This window comes from Salmo salar, chromosome 16, assembly GCF_965601325.2.
Source record: "Salmo salar chromosome 16, fSalSal1, whole genome shotgun sequence".
NCBI lineage: Eukaryota > Metazoa > Chordata > Actinopteri > Salmoniformes > Salmonidae > Salmo > Salmo salar.
The window spans coordinates 31,214,814-31,236,744 of NC_138306.1; the positions used below are offsets into that span (position 1 = coordinate 31,214,814).

General features: G+C 41.6%; 1 protein-coding gene across 2 annotated transcripts in view; it reads right to left on the bottom strand.

Moving 5' to 3' along the window:
* Window positions 1–7,079: 7,079 nt before the first annotated feature.
* LOC106573768 (multiple C2 and transmembrane domain-containing protein 2) overlaps window positions 7,080–21,931 on the bottom strand; it is a 48,462-nt gene continuing 33,610 nt past the window's right edge. For both annotated transcript variants that reach the window (XM_014149115.3, XM_014149112.3), the window contains 4 exons: window positions 19,575–19,684; window positions 19,297–19,406; window positions 17,080–17,177; window positions 7,080–14,824 (listed from right to left, as the gene is read on the bottom strand). In XM_014149115.3, the coding sequence (XP_014004590.3) occupies window positions 14,765–14,824; window positions 17,080–17,177; window positions 19,297–19,406; window positions 19,575–19,684 (378 nt within the window). In that variant the 3' untranslated portion in view covers window positions 7,080–14,764. The remainder of the gene's footprint in view (window positions 14,825–17,079; window positions 17,178–19,296; window positions 19,407–19,574; window positions 19,685–21,931) is intronic.

Genomic DNA, 21,931 nt, shown 5'->3' on the forward strand with positions numbered 1-21,931 from the left:
ACCACCCTCTCTTTATTTCCATGTCCCACATATTTTTCAACTGTGCTGTGATGTTTTACATGAATTCTGAACCTTTCTGATCTCATAGTATCCACATATTGTAAATTAAAGATTACAATTTTTGCTAAGCGTATTATTACTGTATATTGTTAATTGATTGACTACGGCTTTCCAAATCCAACAACATTTTAGTTTGAACAGCTTTTTAGGCTTGCCTCGAGTACATTGTACACCCTTGTGGTTTAACAGGACATAATAATTATACTTATCTAGTAATGGTTGGTGCAATAGTATTGGACCAGTTTAGTATCTATGCATCCTCATCAGTCCATAAGGATATTTATAAACTGGGTGGTTCGAGCCCTGAATGTTGATTGGCCGAAAGCAGTGGTTTACAATATCAGATCATATACCACAGGTATGACAGAACATGTATTTTCACTGCTCTAATTATGTTGGTAACCAGTTTATAATAGCAATAAGGCACCTCTGGGATTTGTGGTATATTGCCAATATACCACTGCTAAGGGCTATATCCAGGCACTCCCCGTTGCATCATGCTTAAGAACAGCCCTTAGCCATGGTATATTGTCCATATACCACACCCCCTCGGGCCTTTTTGCTTAAATAGTTCATTACGGATGTGAAAATATAATATTGTTGAATATTGAATTATATTGAATTATGAAACATTATGCATAATAGCCACCATATCAACATGTATTATTGGTGTCCACACAACAAAATTCAACAAAATACAAACTGGGTTCACATAACTTTTGCTGTGTACTATACCCCAGTTACCCACACTCATTGGGTGATGCGGGAGGGCCGGTTGGTCGCAGCTCTGTAATTATTTACAAAGAACAATAAACAAAAGAATGACCAAATCAATAAATAAGTAGATCTCTGGATATTTGAGAGGCAGCATTATTTCTTTATTTATTTGGGTGTTTTATTTGTTTTCGTCTCTCCAAGGCAGGAGCAGGAATCCCAAATTATCCAAGGGGTTAGGGGGTGCGGTGCCCCTGAGCCCCTAGCCCCATAGCGGAGGTAACATATTCAATGGCCTGGGGCGAGTGGTGGAGAGAAGCAGCCCTGCTGCATACTGATGGTAGGGAGAGGAGGCAGTAATTGGAGCAACAGAGGAGAGGGGAGAGGAGGGCAAGCACTGGGAGATGATGGCTTTGTTTTCTCTGTCTGTCTGTGCTGCTCAAACTCCTCCCCCCATACCTCTCACGCTCACACTCACTTACTGCAGATAGGGAGGAATATAAAAGAGATAGTTGCTAATTGGTTCTCTCCTGCTGCATGCTTAAAGATCCATAGGCATTCAGGAGTTTTCTAGGGGTTGTATGTCTATTGAAGCTAGTAAATGACATATACTTTGTGTATGGTAATTGAAGAATTACATAAACGTATAATGTATTGTTATAGTGCACAGTGGCATGTGTGAAAGACTGGTAGTGAAGTTATTAAATAATCTACAGTGCTTTCAGAAAGTATTCACACCCCTTTACTTTTTCCACATTTTGTTGAGTTACAGCCTGAGTAAAAAAATCAAATTGAATTGAATATGTTTTGTCACTGGCCTAAACACATAATGTCAAAGTAGAAATATGTTTTTCGAAATTTTTACAAACTAATAAAACATTTAAAGCTGAAAAGTCTTGAGTCAATAAGTATACAACCCCTTCGTTATTGTCATGCCTGCTCCCGCTCTTCCCCCCTGGCACTCGAGGGTGCCAGGCTCCCCAGCATTGCGTCCTCCTGTCATCATCATTACGCACACCTACCTTCCCCCCGTCACGCGCATCAGCGATTATTGGACTCACCTGGACTCAATCACCTCTGTCATTACCTTCCCTATATCTGTCTGACTCCCCGCTCTGTTCTCTGCTTCTGCATTAATGTTCGTATGTCTTTGTACACCCGTGTGTTCTGCATTAAATGTTCAACTCCCCATACTTGCTTCTCATCTCCGGCATCAGTCCTTACAGAATGCAGAAGCCAGCATACGAAGCATCGGGGAGTGCTGACGTTCCGGTTGGGGGTGACGTCGGGTCCGGGGCCCGACACCTATGGAAACGGGGGTGCCTAAGCCAGCTCGTCGGGCTGTCACGCCCTAACTGGCTCGAGAGGTTTCTTGCCCCGGTTGGTTCAGAAGGCCAACCGGGGCCTCAGCCGGATCGTCAGGTTTTTACGCCCAGCCGGCTCGTTAGGCTCCTGTGCCTCAGCCGGCCCGCCAGGCTCTCACGCCTCTGCCGGTTCGTCGGGGTTTCACGCCCAGCCGGCTTGTCCAGCACCTGTGCCTCGGCCGGCCCATCAGGTGGGTGCTCCTGGCTCCTGTGGGGGGGGGGGGGGGGTAATGTCACACCTGCTCCCTCTCTTCCCCCCTGGCTCTCGAGGGCGCCAGGCTCCCCAGCATTGTGCACTCCTGCCATCATCATTACGCATACCTGCCTTCCCCCCATCATGTGCATCAGCGATTATTGGACTCACCTGGACTCAATCACATCTGTCATTACCTTCCCTATATCTGTCGGGTTCCTCGCTCTGTTCTCTGCTTCTGCATTAATGTTCGTATGTCTTTGTACACCCGTGTGTTCTGCATTAAATGTTCAACTCCCCATACTTGCTTGTCATCTCCGGCGTCGGCCCTTACAGTTATGGCAAGACTAAATAAGTTCAGGAGTATAAATGTGCTTATCAAGTCACATAATAAATTGCATGGACTCACTCTGTGTGTAATAATAGTGTTTAACATGATTTGTGAATGACTACCTCATCTCTGTACACCACACATACAATTACCTGTAAGGTCTCTCAGTCGAGCTGTGATTTTCAATCACAGATTCAACCACAAATACCAGGGAGGTTTTCCAATTGGTAGACTGCAAAAAAAAAATAATTAAAAGCCGACATATTCGTTTGAGCATGGTAAAGTTATTAATTACACTTTGGATGGTGTATCAATACACCCAATCACTACAACTCAGTTGCCGGAGAGGAAGGAAACCACTCAGGGATTTCACCATGAGGCTAACATGCTGACCGCAAAATACATTTACACATACATGTTATTCAATCATTTCACCCACACTGCTCGTGCACATCAATGAGTGTCTGTGTAGCCAGTCGCTAAAATATAACTTGGTTCTATTTGTGGGACTTGACGCGCTGCAAGTCCCGCCTCTCCCTCATTGGTTTTTGGGAGCATATACCCATGTGGGTGATTGAAAGATGAACCGAGGTCCACATTCCAGTCCAGTTGGTAGTGGTAATGCACCTTAAAGTTGGTTGCCAACTGCCATATAAAGTCCAAAGAAGGAGAAGCCTGAAGGAGGAGAGATTACTAGAAACAAACTTTTATCCTTTTATCTGTGGATTAATTGTCAGAGTAGAGGCCCTTGTGCATTTCAGGTAAAATAACAACCCAATGTTTATATCCCAGGACAAATTAGCTAGCAACAGCAAGACAGTTACAGAGTTGAATGGCTGTGATAGGAGAAAACTAGGATGGATAAACAGCATTGTAGTTACTCCACAAAAGTAACCTAATTGACAGAATGAAAAGAAGGAAGCCTGTACAGAATAAAAATATTCCAAAACTTTCATCCTGTTTGCAATAAGGCACTAACTAAAACTGCAAAAACTGTGGCAAAGAAATGTACTTAATATTCTGAATACAAAGTGTTATGTTTGGGGCGAATCCAACACAACACATCACTGAGTACCACTCTTCATATTTTCAAGCATGTTGGTGGCTGCATCATGTTATGGTATGCTTGTCATCAGCCAGAACAAGGGAGTTTTCTTAATGATAATATGAAACGGAATAGAGCTAAGCACAAGCAAAATCCTAGAGGAAACCCTGGTTCAGTTCAGATGACCTCAATTAATCTTTCAATCACCCACGTGCTTTCCAACAGACGCTGGGAGACAAATTCACCTTTCAGCAGGACCTAAAACACAAGGCCAAATATACACTGGAGTTGCTTACCAAGATGACATTGAATGTTCCTGAGTGGCATAGTTACAGTTTTGACTTAAATCGGCTTGAAAATCTATGGCAAGACTTGAAAATGGCTGACTAGCAATGATCAACAACCAACTTGACAGAGCTTGAAGAATTTTAAAAAGAATAATGTGCAAATATTGTACAATCCAGGTGCACAAAGCTCTTAGAGACTTATCTCATCACGATATATATATATATATATATATATATATATATATATATATATATATATATATATATATATATTTTGTTGTTGTTGCAAATGTTAGAATTTGTGTTTAACTTTGACATTACAGAGTATTTTGTGTAGATGGTTGACAAAAAAAATGGTGAATATAACAATCTTCCACATGTATGTGTTCATGCAAAATAACACACAACTCTTTTAATGTTGTGTAGAAACATGAGTAGATCATTTTACGCTCTGTTTGTATCTTCTGGTTATAAAACACATGCTTGGAGTCTATGAAAGGCAATTTAAAGCTCAACACGGCCTGAAAGGATGTAAATTGGTAAATATCAGTTTAATCAGAGCACATCGCAGTTAATTAAGAAAATTACTCTGACAAACTGTCTGAAGCTGATATAAGAATGCAATCCAACATGGCAATCAGGACCGTTTCTTGTGGAACAGCCACACAGCTCCCTCATGTAGGTAAGAGACCTGCTCATTCAGTATGCTGCAATACTGTACAGTAGATGTTGTTTAACATCTCAATCTAAGAAACAGTACAGGAGGTTGCCATGCATGATAGTAAATGTATAGCCTACCAGCCTAGCCTCAAAGACGTAACATAGTAAATGTAAAACTGTGACACTCAAATTTTTATATGTTACGTTTGGTATGGTTACATAAGCTTACTTAAGCCAAAAACGAAGGAGGGTAGTTAGTCAGGGAGAATAGGTGGGCATATAACACGAACGTCTAGCAACCCAAAGGTTGCGTGTGAGAATCACATATAGGGTGACCACATTTCCAATACCCAAATGCGGGACAAAGGGATGATGTTGCAGGACTTTCTAGGGTGACCACATTTAAAATACCCAAATGCAGGACAATTTGGGTATTGTCCTGCAAAAATCCTCCTCCTGCTGCACAGAACGCCCGATGCACCGAACTAGCTAATTGAAGCCTACTCTTTTGCCCCACGCAAAATTTGGTCAAGCAGAAATGAGAGACAATATGTGTGGCTATTTTATGAAAATCTGGGAATATTTCTGGTTGGTCTCAAGTAGACATTGAAGGGAGACATTGAAAACCGCACTGAGTAAAGTAGCAGAAAATATGTTGAATGAGCAACTAATGAGCATGGAGAGCCTCACAAGTTTGACAAAATCACCTTATATATTTTCAGTCTAATACAGCTATTTACTTACTTTTGTAGCTCTTTGTCAGACGCACGCTTTAGTTAGCTGTCCTCTCCAAGTTTAGCTGGAATTTAGACCGAAAGGATTTGATAAGTGATTGGTTGATGATATGACATTGGCCTACCTCACATCTTCCGTTGAGCAGAATATCAGATCTCAAGAACGATTGGAAACGTGTTAAACATCACCAGTACCACATCCTTATTATATATTGTATATCTTGTCAAAAGCATAACGTCACTGCAAAAGAGACAGGTTGGAACGTCTGACTGAAATAAGGGACAAATCAACTTTTTTTGTAAATTAGTGGTGTTTGCATTTGTTGATAAAATGCGTGACAAAGGGCTAAAATGCGTGACTGACCTGCACAATCCGGGACATGTGGTCCCCCTAATCACATCATGGAGAACTTTAGCATTTTAGCTAATTTGCAACTTTGCCACTACTTACTACTTTTTATCTACTTTGCAACAACTTAGCATGTTAGATAACCTTTACCCTAACCTTAACCTTTAACCCTAACTCCTAATCCTAACCTTAACCCTAACCTTAACCCATAGCCTAGCTAACATTTGCCACCTAGCCACCTGGTTAACTTTAGGCACAAGAAATTGGAATTCGTAACATATCATACTTATTGCAAATTCATAACATATTGTATGAATTGCAATTCATAACATATATGAAATGGATGATGGACAAACTAAAATATACCACAAACTAAAATATACCATATGAAACGTAACATACTGTATCATACTAAATGGAGGGAGACAGATTTACATTTAATATGTTACATCTACCCCTGAGTCCAGGTTAAGCCTACAAGACCATTTGTGTCTTATGAACTTGCCTTGAAGAATTGTATTCCATAAACGTTCACATCATCACGGCGCTCTGCTCTGTTGACACAGATTAGTGATGTGAAATGCTGGAAAAAGTCTGGAGTCAGAGACGACGGCGTGTTGAAGTCATTGCTCCCCACCAGCCTAGACTGCAGTGAAACAGGTTGAAGCCAGAGCCTGGAGCCTGCGGGTCAGTGGAAGGACGTGAGCAATTGGAGCTTTCATTTCCTGTCAAAGAGGAGCAGCAAGGAGCTTTCAGAGGCATCAGTCACAGCCTAATTGGGCCCCGGTGGGTGACACGGCAGCGTCGTAAATAAAACACAGTTTTAGTGTCTCTGCCACTGGACTCTTTAAACCTTCATCACAGAGCAAGCGCTTCCAATGAAAGTCTACGTCTAATTACTCTGCTAGGGGATGGATTTTTTTCTGTCCCTTCCTGTAATTGATCCTTTTTTCCGTATGCATTTGTTTTTTAATCTGAAATGAGAGCATACATTGCCTCAGCACTGGAGGACCTGTTAGGAGACAGTAATTAGCAGGCCTGGTTAGTGGGCCTGATGGTATCTGCTGCTGCCTGGCACACTGGGCTGGTGTCACTGACACTACTACTGAGGAGAAGGCTGCTGCTGTGTTGGAGGGGAACTCCATGGGGTTATTCTCTTCACTCAACTGCCCAGCCAAACAAACACACACTGTCCAGGCTTAAACATTACTTCACTCACAGTTAAAACTCAGCATCAAAGGGTTTTGCCACAGAACCTTCACAGTCATGTGTAGCCTAACTGCAGTCATTTCAGAAACTTAAAAGGACCACTGTTGATCAGATTTAGAAGAGTGACACATCATCTATAAAGCTATGTTTATTAGGATTTCCCACTTTAATTCAAGCATCAAATGAATAAGCAATGAAAATATACATGACCAAATGCAATATGCATTGTGCTGGGGAAGAAGGAGAGGCATGAAACACACAAGTAGCTTTGGATAAAAACACTGATTGAAGATATACGAGAGGTAGTTCCTGCAATACCGTTGGTTTCTCTATAAGATGAAAGTCGTATGGCCATGATATGTTTGTATAGTGTGTGATTGTGTGTCTGTTGATATTTCAAATGTGTAGCTGTATAAATGTATGCTAATTTGTGTAAATATGCAACTTGTCCTAGGCTGTAAATTATGAATAGGGCTTATAATATACTTTTAGTCTCTTGGTTCTTTTAAATTCACAGCAGATCAAAATATATCAGCTCCTGATTGTCATGTTGTGGGCTTCTTCATTCTACTAGGTTTGCCCACTGTGATTTCACTTTGTAATTCTGCTATGTCTCCTTCCTAGGGACTGCATATACATATTCATTCTGATGCTATAGAATGTGTCAAATAGAGGTGTCCTAATTGTGTCCTTGATGAAAGGCTATTAATATTGAACACTTTTCAGTCACACATGTGCCAGCCACTCTTGGAAATGTGTTTTTCCCTTCCTCTCTTTCAGTGAGACAAAAAGGAGATCTGTCCTTATCTATAATGATACCGGATATCCCCTGGGGTTAGCAACGGCGAGACTATCGGTGGCTTTAGCAGATTCATCAAACCAAATATTGTGCTCTTTCCCCAGGAGGCTTATAGTCACAATTTGTTATATCACTGTTAATTAAAATGAAATATGCAGTTAGATTATTCTGTGTATTGTTGCCTGACGCTCACACTAAATACAGAGCACCGAGGTAACACAAGAAGTTAACAAAGGCTTTACAGTTCTGTTGCTTTTCTTTTTTTAAAAGTCAGCCCTGTGTTTTTCCTACAAAGATGTTAAAGGTTCTTTGTCAAGGTTGTATAGCTTCATTTTTATTTTATTTATTTTACCAGGATAAACACAGTAACAGTTGCCACTGTTTTTCAGGGAGTCTTGGATAGGTATTTTGAAGAATAAGAAAACAAGGTTGAAACCAGTGCAAATGCCTCTGAATGACATTGCCCTAGCTAGCTTAATTAAAGTACACACAGTATTTTGAAATAGTGTTCATTTATAGATTACTGGAAGTTTTTGTCAACACTTTATTCTCTCAGTAACAGTAGCACAGTAATAACAGCAAGGCTTTCCTGATTGGCTGCAAGGCCCTGGTTTCTGTTCACGTGTGACATTGTTCCGAGATCGGCAGAACGGTCACTGCCCTGAGGCCCATGTCAGTACCCAGGACCCCCTGATCCAAGAGTAGCGCCTGTCAGGCCTGCACCTGTAACACAGAGACCTTGTGGCCCTGCATCCAGCGCGCAGGGCCGCCGCACTGCATCAGACATGCTTTGCATTCAACCACCACTCACGACCCAGGCAATGCTCCAGAGACCGGCCATGAACCCAGCTGTTCGCTTCATTTTAATGCACTCTGAATAATATTAAAGCAGTATCAGTTGAATTTATTAATGCAGGCTGCCCCCGGAGAGATGCTTTTAAAGGCCAATGATTTCATTTAATATCTTAAAGGCTACCATCTATTCTTGATATGTTACAAAGAATCATGGCTTTTGAAATGTCTTTACACCACAGAGTACAGTGGACCACGGTATAAATTATTACCAAACTGTGACTTTTGGAAACAGCCACCATTAGCAGTCATATTTCTCTTTGTTGTTAACATAGTCATATTTTCACCCCTAATCCTAGAGACCATATCAGTCCCTGTTCTTGCGCTTTCTAGTATTCCTGTCATTAGAGCTGGTTCTTGAATAAAGAGCAACACTGACAGTATAAAAACAGTTTGGATTGGCTTTTTTCTAGTTGACTTTGAGGATAAACCGACTCCTACAATGCAAACTGGCACCTGAATAAAGCCCTGGACGTCTTTTTAAAAGCTCTCCATGCAGTCTCCTCAGGCACATGCTTATGGAGGCTGAACAATCTGGGACTGTAGCAACACAATCTGGCCTTCATTTGGATCTCGTTACTGAGTTGATTCGAGGAAAGCCTGCCACTTTATTGGTGTCAAGGTCCTCTTAGGATAGGCCCTGACCTCTGGCGTTTTAATTCATGGCAGCCCAGACTCAGGGCATTAGTGCTAATCTCTTTGGCCCGTTTTTCAAATGGTACAACTAGAACAAATGACTAGAAGCAAATAGATTTGACACCTGTAAGTATACCCAAGCGTAGTGCCTCTGTTACTCTGATGCACTGTGGTAATATAGTGTCTCCATGATGGGAGGTCAGAGAACCATCATGAAATCGCTCATGTAACAATTACTAAAAAGAGGTGCGGAATGTAGTGGAATATTAAAATGAAGCCCTTGCTGGCATCCTCTGAAAGGCAGGGTGGTACACCTGTGAAGGACAGAAGGGATCAGTGTTCTATGTGTTTGCGCTTGCGCTTGCTAGTTTGACGCCCGCTTCGGAGCTACACATCACAGAAGCGACTGCTGAAAAAACAGGTTGTAGGGGTCCTTGCGCACAGCCTGCCTGTGGTGCTGCCTGAAGGACTACCATGGAAACAAGGAGTGTGACAGGCTCTGGGGGGGGATCTACCACAGCTGCAGGCACTTTTTTTTGACAGGCTGATGAAGACATCACTGCCACGCAGTGCACAACAACAACAACAACTAGTGGAAAAAATATGATCCAGGCAATGTTAACTGGCTCAAATGTTCATTAGCGAGCTTGTAAAATATCTAGGGAGTTTCTAATGCATTCAGGGACCAGATTGCATGGTGGCTTCCTCTGATGAGATATGGGCTTTTCCCTGGAGGAAATACAGTTATAAATAATTTATTAAATATGATTACCTCTATAAAAAGGAGAGAGAAAGTATGGTCTGTGAGAATGCAATGGCAGTTGCCATTTATTTATTCTCTTTATTTCATTGACTTCGAATGACTCAAAATTACACAGAGAGCGTCCAAGCCCAAAAGCTCAGCTATTGACTTGACAGCTGGGAAGCAGACAGCCTATTCACCATGACCTCTCAATGCCAATGATGTAATTTGCCTCAATAATATCTTTACTGATGAAAGCTCCAACCTCGTAGTTCCCAGAAGTCCCCAGAGCCAGGCTCAATTCATCAATATTGGCCAACAATGCTCATGTCATACATTATGGTACATGAAGTGGTTTTAACGTGAAGACAAAATGTCACCTTTTATAGTAATTTGGTCCTTTCTTTCAGAAACAATTTATCATCAGTAAGCAATTGCAGTATTTCTCTTTGGAAAGTTCTGTTTTGTATTTTCAGAAGTTCTGCATTGAATCCAAACAAGAGTCTGTAGGATGAAACATATTGCAGAACACATCTAACTGTATGTGTGAGATACAGACATTCTGGTGTGGCGTTTTTGGAGTTTGTTAAAATATGTTGATTAACAGTACCCTGGGAGCGAAGCTTAATTGGTTTCACCTCTCAGGGACACCTCATTGGATCTCCTCAGTGGTCTGTGGGAACCCCACCCCTCCTCATTCTCCATGCCAGCCCCACCTGCCCCCAGTGGAGCCCAGAATGCAGCAGGACTTCAGCTTGTGTGTGGGATTTAGCTCGTCAGAAGCTCAGGGTCACCTCGACTCCCCCTCACTTTGAAATGGACCCCTGGTGGCAGCTCCTGGGAGAGCCCAGTGATGTCTCTATCAGGCTGTCAAAAGAGATAGCCCGGGGCTCCACCGGGTCCCCCTGAGCCAATCAAACTCTTCACAAAGCACAGACGGATGCTCTTTCACCAGCTTGCTACTGCAGAGGAGGGGGAGCGCCCGCAGCCCGACTGGGATGCTCAACACACCAATCAGTAGGAACAAATTCCCAGTGCTGAGGTCCAGGGCTCACCGTAGCCCAAACTCTTCTTAAACTAGGGCTATTTTTAAGTGTTACTTACTTGTTTATTTATTTAACTGAGAAAACACACCAACTTAACAGTAAGTTATTTTAACGGCCTACTGTTTGGAGAGCCAATGATTAAAAAGGCCAATCTCTAAGAACTCTGATAACAACATGTTATATGATTAAAGTTCCACTGTTATATGTGCGACAAGTATTCCACATGGATTTGATCCATCAAGCAATATGTTCTTAGTCTAGAAATGTCATGAGAATAATTGATTTCCCATTGAAAAGAGAGAGTAATTTCTCAAAGGCAATGAAAGAGCCAGTTAATGTAGGCCCATCAAGGATAAAACAGTTTGAAAATCATCACATTCAAATCTAATACATATAAGATCTAAAACAATCTTCCAAACACACCAATAATCATCTCTAAGTAACATCACATCAGTGCTTGAGGCTAATCATTGTGAATAACTTGAAGATGCCTCGAAGCAAACCGTAAAATACCCTCTGATTGAGGATTATGTCTGATGGAAAAGAAACCATATGTTACTCTTCCAAGAACTCCATCATGGAGAGAAAGACTATCATGGAGCTGTGTGTGTGTGCGCGCGTGTTTGTCTGTGTAGCCACCATTAGACAGTGGAGGTGATTTTAATGGAAATGTGAAGCACTAAGTGCTGAGGATGGGGAGTACTCTCTGGGAGAGATGAGCTCTCTCTCATGTGGACCCTGTTATTGTGAGAAGGCAACAAAGCGCTGCATTAGCCACCGCACTGGACCGACGTACAGTGCTTTGATGTGAGCTCAGTAACCAAGGCACAGTGGTGGCCAATGCATGAGCTCTGTTACAATGGGTGTGTTGTGCAATCAGATGTGTTTACTGTGTATGCAGGGATAGAAGTGGCCTAATCCATCCCCAGTACAGTGTAGTTAGGGACAAAATCAGTCTGCAACAACTCCAGTCTGAAATGGGATTGTTGCTATATTTTACAATTCATTAAAAAAAATGGATTCCAGGATATACATAGAAGCACATACCAAAACAGGAAACCTGAGAAGTTGCACAGTAGACTGGAAACTCAAAGTTGCATGTATCAAACTTTCCTTTGGCTCGATTCTGAAAATGTATTCTTCATTATAAAAAAAGGATTGTACAGTGAATTGACATTTCAATTAAAATAATGATATACACTACCGGTCAAAAGTTAGAGTTTTTCTTTATTTTTACTAGTTTCTAAATTGTAGAATAATAGTGAAGACATCAAAGCTATGAAATAACACATATGGAATCATGTAGTAACCAAAAAAGTGTTAAATAAATCCAAATATATTTTATATTTGAGATTCTTCAAATAGCCACCCTTTGCCTTGATGACAGCTTTGCACACTCTTGTCATTCTCTCAAACAGCTTCATGAGATAGTCACCTAGAATGCAATTCAATTAACAGGTGTGCCTTCTTTAAAGTTAATTTGTGGAATTTCTTTCCTTCTTAATGCGTTTGAGCCAATCAGTTGTGCTGTGACAAGGTAGGGGGGTATACAGAAGATAGCCCTATTTGGCAAAATACCAAGTCCATATTATGTCAAGAACAGCTCAAATAAGCAAAGAGAAATGACAGTCCATCATTATTTTAAGACATGAAGGTCAGTCAATACAATGACTTATGAGGACCGCCACAGGTTTGGAAGACCCATAATTAACTCTGCTGCAGAGGATAAGTTCATTAGAGTTACCAGCCTCAGAAATTGCAGCCCATATAAATGCTTCACAGAGTTCAAGGAACAGACACATCTCAACATCAAATGTTCAGAAGAGACTGTGAATCAGACCTTCATGGTCAAATTGCTGCAAAGAAACCACTAAAGGACACCAATAAGAAGAAGAGACTTGCTTGGGCTAAGAAACACGGTCAAAATTTGAGATTTTTGGTTCCAACTGCTGTGTCATTGTGAGACATGGTGTGAGTGAACGGATGATCTCCGCATGTGTATTTCCCACTGTAAAGCATGAAGGAGGAGGTGTTATGTGGTGGGGGTGCTTTGCTGGTGACACTGATTTATTTAGAATTCAAGGCACATCCCATCTGGTTTGGGCTTAGTGGGACTATCATTTGTTTTTCAACAGGACAATCACCCAACACACCACCAGGCTGTGTAGAGGCTATTTTTCCAGGAAGGAGAGTGATAGAGTGCTGCATCAGATCACCCTGCCTCCACAATCACCCGACCTCAACCAAATTGAGATGGTTTGGGATGAGTTGGACCGCAGAGTGAAGGAAAAGCAGCCAACAAGCGCTCAGCATATGTGGGAACTCCTTCAAGACTGTTGGAAAAGCATTCCAGGTAAAGCTGGTTGAGAGAATGCCAAGAGTGTACAAAGCTGTCATCAAGGCAAAGGATGCCTACTTTGAAGAATCTAAAATATATTTTGATTTATTTAACACTGTTTTGGGTACTACATGATTCCATATGTGTTTTTATAATTTTGATGTCTTTCACTATTATTCTACAATGTAGAAAATAGTAAAAATAAAGACTGGTACTCCATTTGTTTTGTACACTGCTGCTATTATCTATGTATAGTCACTTCACCCCTACCTACATGTACAAATTACCTCGACTAACCTGTACCCCCTCACATTGACTCGGTATCGGTACCCCCTGTATATAACCTCGTTATTGTTATTTTATTGTGTTACTTTAGCTTATTTGGTAAATATTTTCTTAACTCTTCTTGAACTGCACTGTTGGTTAAGGGCTTGTAAGTAAGTATTTCATGGTAAGGTCTACACTTGTTGTATTCGGCGCATGTGACAAATAAAGTTTGATTTGATTTGATTATATGTAGCAGAAAAGCTGTAAAAAAAACAAACAAGATGTGTCCCCCGGAGAGGGGGGGTTTTAATTTAAAAAAAAAGAATTATAATATTAAATAAATGTGACCACAAAGTAATAACTGGATTTAGCACAGTTACAGTATTGTATTTACCCATTTGCCCTTATTTGAAATGAAAATGTAAATGAGTCAAAGCATTGCAGCAGTTCAGTTGAACGCCTTAATCTGACCGAAGGCGCATTTTGTACACCAGAAGTACATTCATTTCCAATGGAACACTGTGTTTGACTAGCAGCATTGCGTTGCAGAGCGTTTCGTGTGGTGTATATGTTGGATAAATCCAACATGAACATCAAATTGTATGCATAGACTTGACAGAAATAGTAGCAACAGGGGAATGTTTAACTTTTGTTGCACACACATCCAGCACAAATGTTGGATTACAAATTGAAAAAAGTTTGACTGCAGAATATTTTACACAGCCTTGATGCAATGAGGCTGTCAAGTCTGATCAAGGTGTTACTACTCAAATCCATAAAGCAAAACAGCAGTGGTTTGAGTTAAACCAAACTCTAGCTCTCATTCTTTTTATAAAATGCATGAATGGATGCAAGCTGGGCCGGAGTGGGCGGACGGCGTCTCTGGCTCTGGGATTGACAGCTCCATGTGCTGCCCTCCTAGCCCGGTGTAGTGCACAGCCCCCTGTCAGGGGGGTGGCAGACGCACAAGCGGGAGAGTGGCTGACTGCACCCCCGCAGCAAGGGGCACAGGAGAGGGGGGAGCAGGGGGATAAGGGGTCGCAGGTTCTGCTGGCACTGGAGCATTGTCATCGTAGCAGACTGGGCTGTGCCATTTTCAGAAGGAGCCAGGTCCTTTCATCCAGCACGTCAAAGGGGCTTACCGTCTCCTTCGTGGTGGGCTCTGGACACTAGGCGCTCTCAGCTCGCTGTACTGCACCTGTAAAAACAAACAGGAGTTTGGTCGGAGACAGGTAATCTGAGCTCAGTAGAGCGCACGGTAATGGCTCCCCCGAGGAAAGCTGGTGCAGAGGAAAGCGAGGCGGGCTCGCCTGTAATGAATCATTTTATAAACACAGGAGCAGAGGGGATTAATCACAGGGAGGAAGGATTTGAGAAGTCAAGGGTTCCGTACCAGTGTACGCCCCCCTCCTCTGCCACAATCGCAATATTAGAAGCTGTCATCAACTTTTGAGACAACCTGCCAGTGAGGGAGTAAACTGCATAATCGCTCGTGCAAGTTGTGTCCTTTCTGAGAAAACTTTATACGTAGCAAAGAATAGCCTCAGCCAGGTTTCTTGACTAAAGTAGCAACTAGCATCGATGAGATGTCGACTTTTATATGCTTCAATGGAAACTCAAAGATGACAGATTTCATACGAAAAAAGAGACCTGCCACTTTGGCATTTGAACTTAAACCCCTTTTTCCTTTCAGCTACAGTATGTTGGCACTGTAGAATTATGAGGCTCAACATCAACAATTGTGTCATTCAATGTTTTGGAAATCAGTCACAGATTCCTATATGTCCAAAAATATTTGTAACAGGAATTAAGGCGGAAAATCTAGAATTAAACTTCCAAATTGGAACTTATGATTTAAATAACGTAAGTATCTGAAATATCTGGTATCATTGTGTAATTTTTGTAGTGAAAGTAACAGGCCAAAAAATATGAAATAAAATAAAAACTATGTGAAACATTAGTTTGAAAAAGATTTAGAAACTCAAGAAGATGAAGTTAAGAAAATTTGCTTTCAAAAGCATTTGTTTTTGCTACAACAATAACATGGTTCTGTTGAATCAAGGTAGAGACTCCATACTAATTACCAAACCCTGATTATTAGAATGGGAGATGGAATGAATGAGGGAACAAAGTGACTGCGGTCTGCAACAGAACATGAAACTGTTCTCAGAACTGACAGATGCTTCTTATTTCAGGACAGACACACTCCTGTCAGAAGTCCCGGTTTGAGGGGGGCTTTGTAGATTTGCACAGGCTCTAATTGCCAAGTAATTTTGCTGTGAGAAAGGAGTCCATTTCCAGCCTTTGTAATATGGCTCGACTGTGTCCATACCTAGGCCTTTCTAAGGGATGAAGTTGTAAGGTCACAACAGCAATCTGTGGTGTATTGTTATGGTTATTGTGTTTGTATTATTCAGCAACATTATTATTCGCAGAGGTTTATGTAGTGGTGAGTCATCATGAATGATTTGTAGCCAACATCCAGGACATAGCTGATCCATAAACTAAAAAGTATTGTCCCCATGGTCATTTTCAAAACTTGAACAAATGTGTCACATATAAAAGATGTGAGACATATAAAAGATGGTGAAACTAAATGTATTCATGTTATTTTGCCAACTTGCTCAGCTGAAAAATCACATAGGCTTCTCTCCAACAACATCACTGAACATTTGGCAATAACTCTTAGAGGGACATCAAGGGGGCAGCAGAGAAAGAGACTGGGGTTCAGAGTGTCTTTCCAGATCCAGACAGTCGCGTATCCTGGCTGAATACTGTCTGTAAAGTACCTGGGAGAGGAAGGAGCAGTGCTGCTCTATTTCCTGCCCACACTCAGCCTCTCTCTCAGTCAGAGAACAGAACAGAGGGTGAACAGGATGAACACCCAGCTCCAGTTAAAGTACAGCACCCTGCCCTGGCAGCTATTTACTATCAGCCTTGTGATGTAATCGCAAATGACATATCAGCCATGGCTAATATATGATCACATATGGCAGCCAGCAGGACGGCCGGGGCTCACGACTACATTCATTGACTCCCCCACCCTGATGTGACAGGGGCCACGTCAGAGTGTCTCAACTGACTCAGAGCTGGGCACACCAGCCACACACAACTACAACCATCAGGGGCCCTCCACCGTCCCCTGGCCAATCATAGGCCCGGATGCCACAGCACTTTTATCACAGAGAGACAAAACTGCTAATCAGGAACGAGGCTGGAGCGATATGGCAGAGGACAGATCAGAGTAGAACACATCCAGGCACCGGGGCGACTGCATCAAACCACTGCCAGAAATAATTGGGCCATGGGTGCTTTAAAGGCGTGAGTCCATTAATAATCAAACAAAGCCAGAGGATATATTTCCCCAACACTTGGGAATTCTGTTAGAGCAAATAATGCAGATATCTTCAGGGAATTCCCTCCCTCTGTCTGTATGGAAAATTGGACCCTTACCTTTTGAACATCAGAAGGCACCCTCTTGATGAAATCCAGTATTTCATTATTGTCAATGGCATACGGGTTGCGCAGCTTCTTGGTAAATTTGTTAACGCCTGTGAAAACAAGGACACATTAATAAATAAAGGTGTCATCCAGACCTGCATATTTTCACAATGATAAAAAAATATTGCGACCCCATCGCTAGCTCTTTCACCTCCATAGCTACGTTTATATCGGTCCACTAATACAGGACTACAGTAGTAAAGCCTTTGTGAAAATGTTTCTACTAAATGTATTTGAGTGTTTACCAGGATTTGTAACTTGAGTGTGATAATTATCTGTACAAAACAGTTAATCTGATAATATTTGTGAAATATAAAAATACTTGATATGTTTTCCAGTTTCTTGAAATACTTTGTAAATGCAACTTACACTGTATTTCTATGTGAAAACTGAAATGGTCTATTCATTCCTTTTCCATTTTAGTAGACGCTCTTCCAGAACAACTTTCAGTAGTGAGTGCATACATTTTCATACTTTGTAGCACTGTGGTAATCAAACCGACAACCCTAGCATTGCAAGCTCCATGCTCTGCCAACTAAGCCACATCATCACAAACCACTTGATGTCTCAATGTACTCAATTACAGTATTGTGCATTGTTTTTCTTCAGGCTGATGGAAAGTCTGCAGGTACAAACCTAGATGACCAGCCTATGTACAACACAGTAATGTACATTTGCTTTAAGTGGTTTGTAAGGATGGTCAATTAATACTGCACAAAAAGTGGTTGTTTTCCATGTTATTTGATCACGACAAATATTTTATTTGATATGGATGTTTTGTGTCTTTGCCCATAACTTTGCACGTTTTGATGTAAATGACAGGGCAACTACTCTTACAATTCCAATTATTGAATCTTGCAAGATACTGTTCTTAATTAACTACCAACTACCTTTCTTGCCAAAGCAAAGCAACAGACGTCTATATCGGTCCGCTAATACTAGTAAAGGCCCAGTGAGAAAAATATATACTGTATATTTGTAATTATTTTTGTATGATTTTATTTTTTCCCCCTGATTTATCAGGGGGTGCTGCAGCACCCTCAGCACCCCTACTTCCCATGGCTATGTTCACCACTGTATGAAATTGCACCCTGTGATGCTATTTGAATTGATCCCCAGGAACTAAATTGAATCAGTACATCAATAAGGTGGTGGGGTTGTATGGACAGTGCAATGGATATGTATCATCACAAATGTAGAGGTTGTCAGCACAACCGTACAGAGCATGCTATAATGCAGGCAGACACACACACATCCATGACAGCTTTTGAACAGAGCCTGATAGTTGACTGCAGAACATACACTTTATTCTGTATCCAAAGGCGACTCAGGTCCTCTGAGTACACATTCAGTACAATAGCCCAGAGCAGAGATTACCACCAACCTCCCTTCCCCCTATCACCACCCCACTCCCAACTACCTTTCCACATCACTCAATCAAATAAGTTTATTCTTTGCTCAATACTGTTATTTCTCCCCATTTGGTTGCATTCCACAGTAGTTCTGGAAAGAAAACAGACCATAATGGGACCATATACTCACTGCTAGCTACAGCGCTTACCTCGATGTGTACACAAAGAACCTAAGGACCTAAATGTGTGCAGACTACATGAAAGGCTTGCCTTGCAACCAGACATGGGGGTTAACTGTGGAGTCAGGAGAGTGTATCAGTGCTGTTGTTTGATATGATTTTGGTATCGATTGTGTTGGAGGCAGTGTAGAAGTACAGTTAGTTGTTGGCTAACAGCTGGAGGAGGAGTGTCTGTTTCCCTCCGACCGCTGAGGCAACTGTCTATCTCTGTAGGACTGGAGCAGATAATGAGGGTTTGCACCAGCAGCCTACACTGCCCAAGGACATCCTGTTTTATATACAGCATGATGTTCTCCCTGCCTCGCTGCTCGGCTTTGTTTTCTCACAGACCCTGGGCCTAGCCTTAGACTGGCCTGCTTACATCTCACACTGAGCAGAGCTCTGAGCACAATGGGCCTCTGGAGCTAGCAGCCTGAGCTCTGGGCATTCAAGAGGTGTGAGTGTTCAAATGACTTATATAATGGATGTAAGTGCTATTTACTGTAATTGTCTTATTTCAACAATGTTTTGCCGAAGGGGAGCTATTCATTACAAATTACATTATTTATAATAAAAATAATGCTGTATTTTTGACTTACCCCATATCAAGATAATGTAGCGCAGTGGGATGTAGTATAATGCTGCTGTTGCCACAAAGAGAACCAAGCAGGCCAGGCAGGACAGGAAGGGCACAGACCAGTTGAATGTGCTGTGGATTAAATATTACATCAAATAAAGTCAGAATATCATTATGACTAGGATGTTACGAGATACTGCACAATCAATAATGTAGTTGCTAGCCGAAGCATTATACACTCACTGCTAAAGAGAACATTGAACTCACCAGTATACTGTAAACATAAAATGTCAAACTTACTTCTTGACTCTTTCCCCTATGCATGCGATTTCATCCAAAATGTTTTGGACAGTGATGATGATCTCTTGGACCATATGGATTTTCTCCATCAGTCCCTTTTTCCCAGATTCCTAAAAGTACACAGGCACTGATGAGGTCTACTGTACTGAATGTCAATTGTTTGAGGCAGCAAACAAAGCCCAATTCATCTCTGCCGCACTATCATGAGTAATTAATCTATTGAATGGCTATAATGTCTCTTCAGACTATGCTTTTGAAAATGAGGCAGATTCAACGTTGGAAAGCTGTCATGATTTCTGCTTTTGTCCGCCACAAACAATGGAAGTGCTCTACATCTAAATCACAGATTAACTGGAGGATGAGACGGACATAAAATGGCCATCAGCAATCAGGCAGCATCCCAGATGACCCAGACAGGAAGAGTAGAAAGAGGCTACATGGTGCAACCAATACACGGGGCGGGTTTAGACTTGTTTTGCCAGTTCCATCCCACCCTCCTCTATACTCTGTTTGGCTCTCTGTCCTCACACCTCTGTGTGTGAGAGAGCAGTGGCTCAGCCATCCCAGATCACAGGGTTGTAATCATTGGATATATTTTCACTCATATAAGACTCTCATATCATGTGAATGGGCTTCGGCTATGTCCACTTTCATCACCAAGGTAGTGTTAATAGTGTTATATTGTTCATTTTGTATTGCTAAATTAATATCATGGTGCAAAAGCCGTGATATGATACAGACATTCTATATAGACCAGATGGACATGGTATGGTGTCTGCCAATTTCAGTGTGGGGAAAAAATTGATATTCTTCAGTTGAAATAGACATGATCAGATGAGTGCTGGTAACGGCAGAGAAGAAGCAGCACTGTGAAGCTTTCCAGAGGGAGAGGAGAGGCTGCAGATGATAACACCAGTAATGTGAGCTAAAGAGGGCTGAGAAGACATCAAAAGGAGGAAATAATGACAGAAATGATGACAGAGAAGCGCGAGAGAGAGGGGGAGGAAGATATCTGATGGAGTCTAACAGGAGGCTTGAGGATGTCTATATGTTTGTGTTAGAAGGCAGTTCCAGCCCCAGCCTGGGCTCAGTGACAGCGTCCAGACAGAATGCCTTTATCAGAGTTTCATGAGGCAGCCCCTGGGAAAACACGCTGTCCACCAGCCCAGCACAGATAGACTCCCCACTGTCAGTCCCAAGTCTCCTCCACAACAAACACAGGAAGAGAGCAATTCCCACCCCTGTAGAGAGCCTCCCCTACCAGGCTGCTGGAAATATTTCAAATATGCTTTCTCTGAGAGATCCGTGAAGAGATTATTATCCCATAGTGTCATACAATAGAGACGGAGGGAGAGTACTGTAGCTTATCATCCTATAGAAGAGACATGGCACTGTCTGCAGCAAGGCATAAAGAAAACCTCCAACCTTAGTCTAATGTGAATGCAGATCCTTTACTTCACATTAGGTGTTAATTGAGCTCTTTCTCCTGAGTTCTCATTCAAAGCAGATTTTTGCCTGCTAAAAGCCATTAAGATCCATGTCTGTGTGCTCCTGATGGACTGAGAGAGCTGCGCACAGGGAAATTAGAGCTCACTGGATATGGAGCCTCATCAGTTAGGCTCAGATTCCCTTTCATATCTCTATCTGAACTTGTTTAAGGCCCCCTAAACATGAATTAGGATTCAAACCTGATAAGAGATATGAACTCTTATTTAACTGTAATAGATAAACCTGTGTGCACAAGGTAAATGACCAGGTCGCAGTTGTAAATGAGAACTTGTTCTCAACTTGCCTACCTGGTTAAACAAAGATAAAATAAATAAATAAATAAAATGTAGACAAAGATTATCCAAAGATAACATTATTAAGCTTTCATTCGAATAAAAAAAAAGGTCCACAAGATATGTACTATAAAGTACGCATCAACAAGCTCTCCTGATTATCACCATTCATCTCCCTTAAGACCCTTGAAGTACTCCATCTCCATAGTGATGAAAATTGGAAGTCCTTTACTACATCACTCATTTGATGATATTATTTATCTTTGTTCATTTCCCTTTTTAGCCCCTTACAAAACTGTTCTGTGCTCCTGGCAAAAAAAAAAAAAAAACAGCTTGGAAAGGGATGGGTATACTGAGGGGGGTGGACCACATAAATCGTAAATGTGTACTGATTAGAAAACATGTGTCAAATCATATTCTCATTTCAGAAAAAAATGGTAAACGCTACCTTTTAAGGCGGCGTAATGGGAACAGATTTGATCTCCTGCACAAAGGTAAATAGCAAATGTGGTTTCACAGGCATGTTGGGCATAATCAAACGCTTAAGAAAGCTCATTTAACATTGCTTTAATTTGA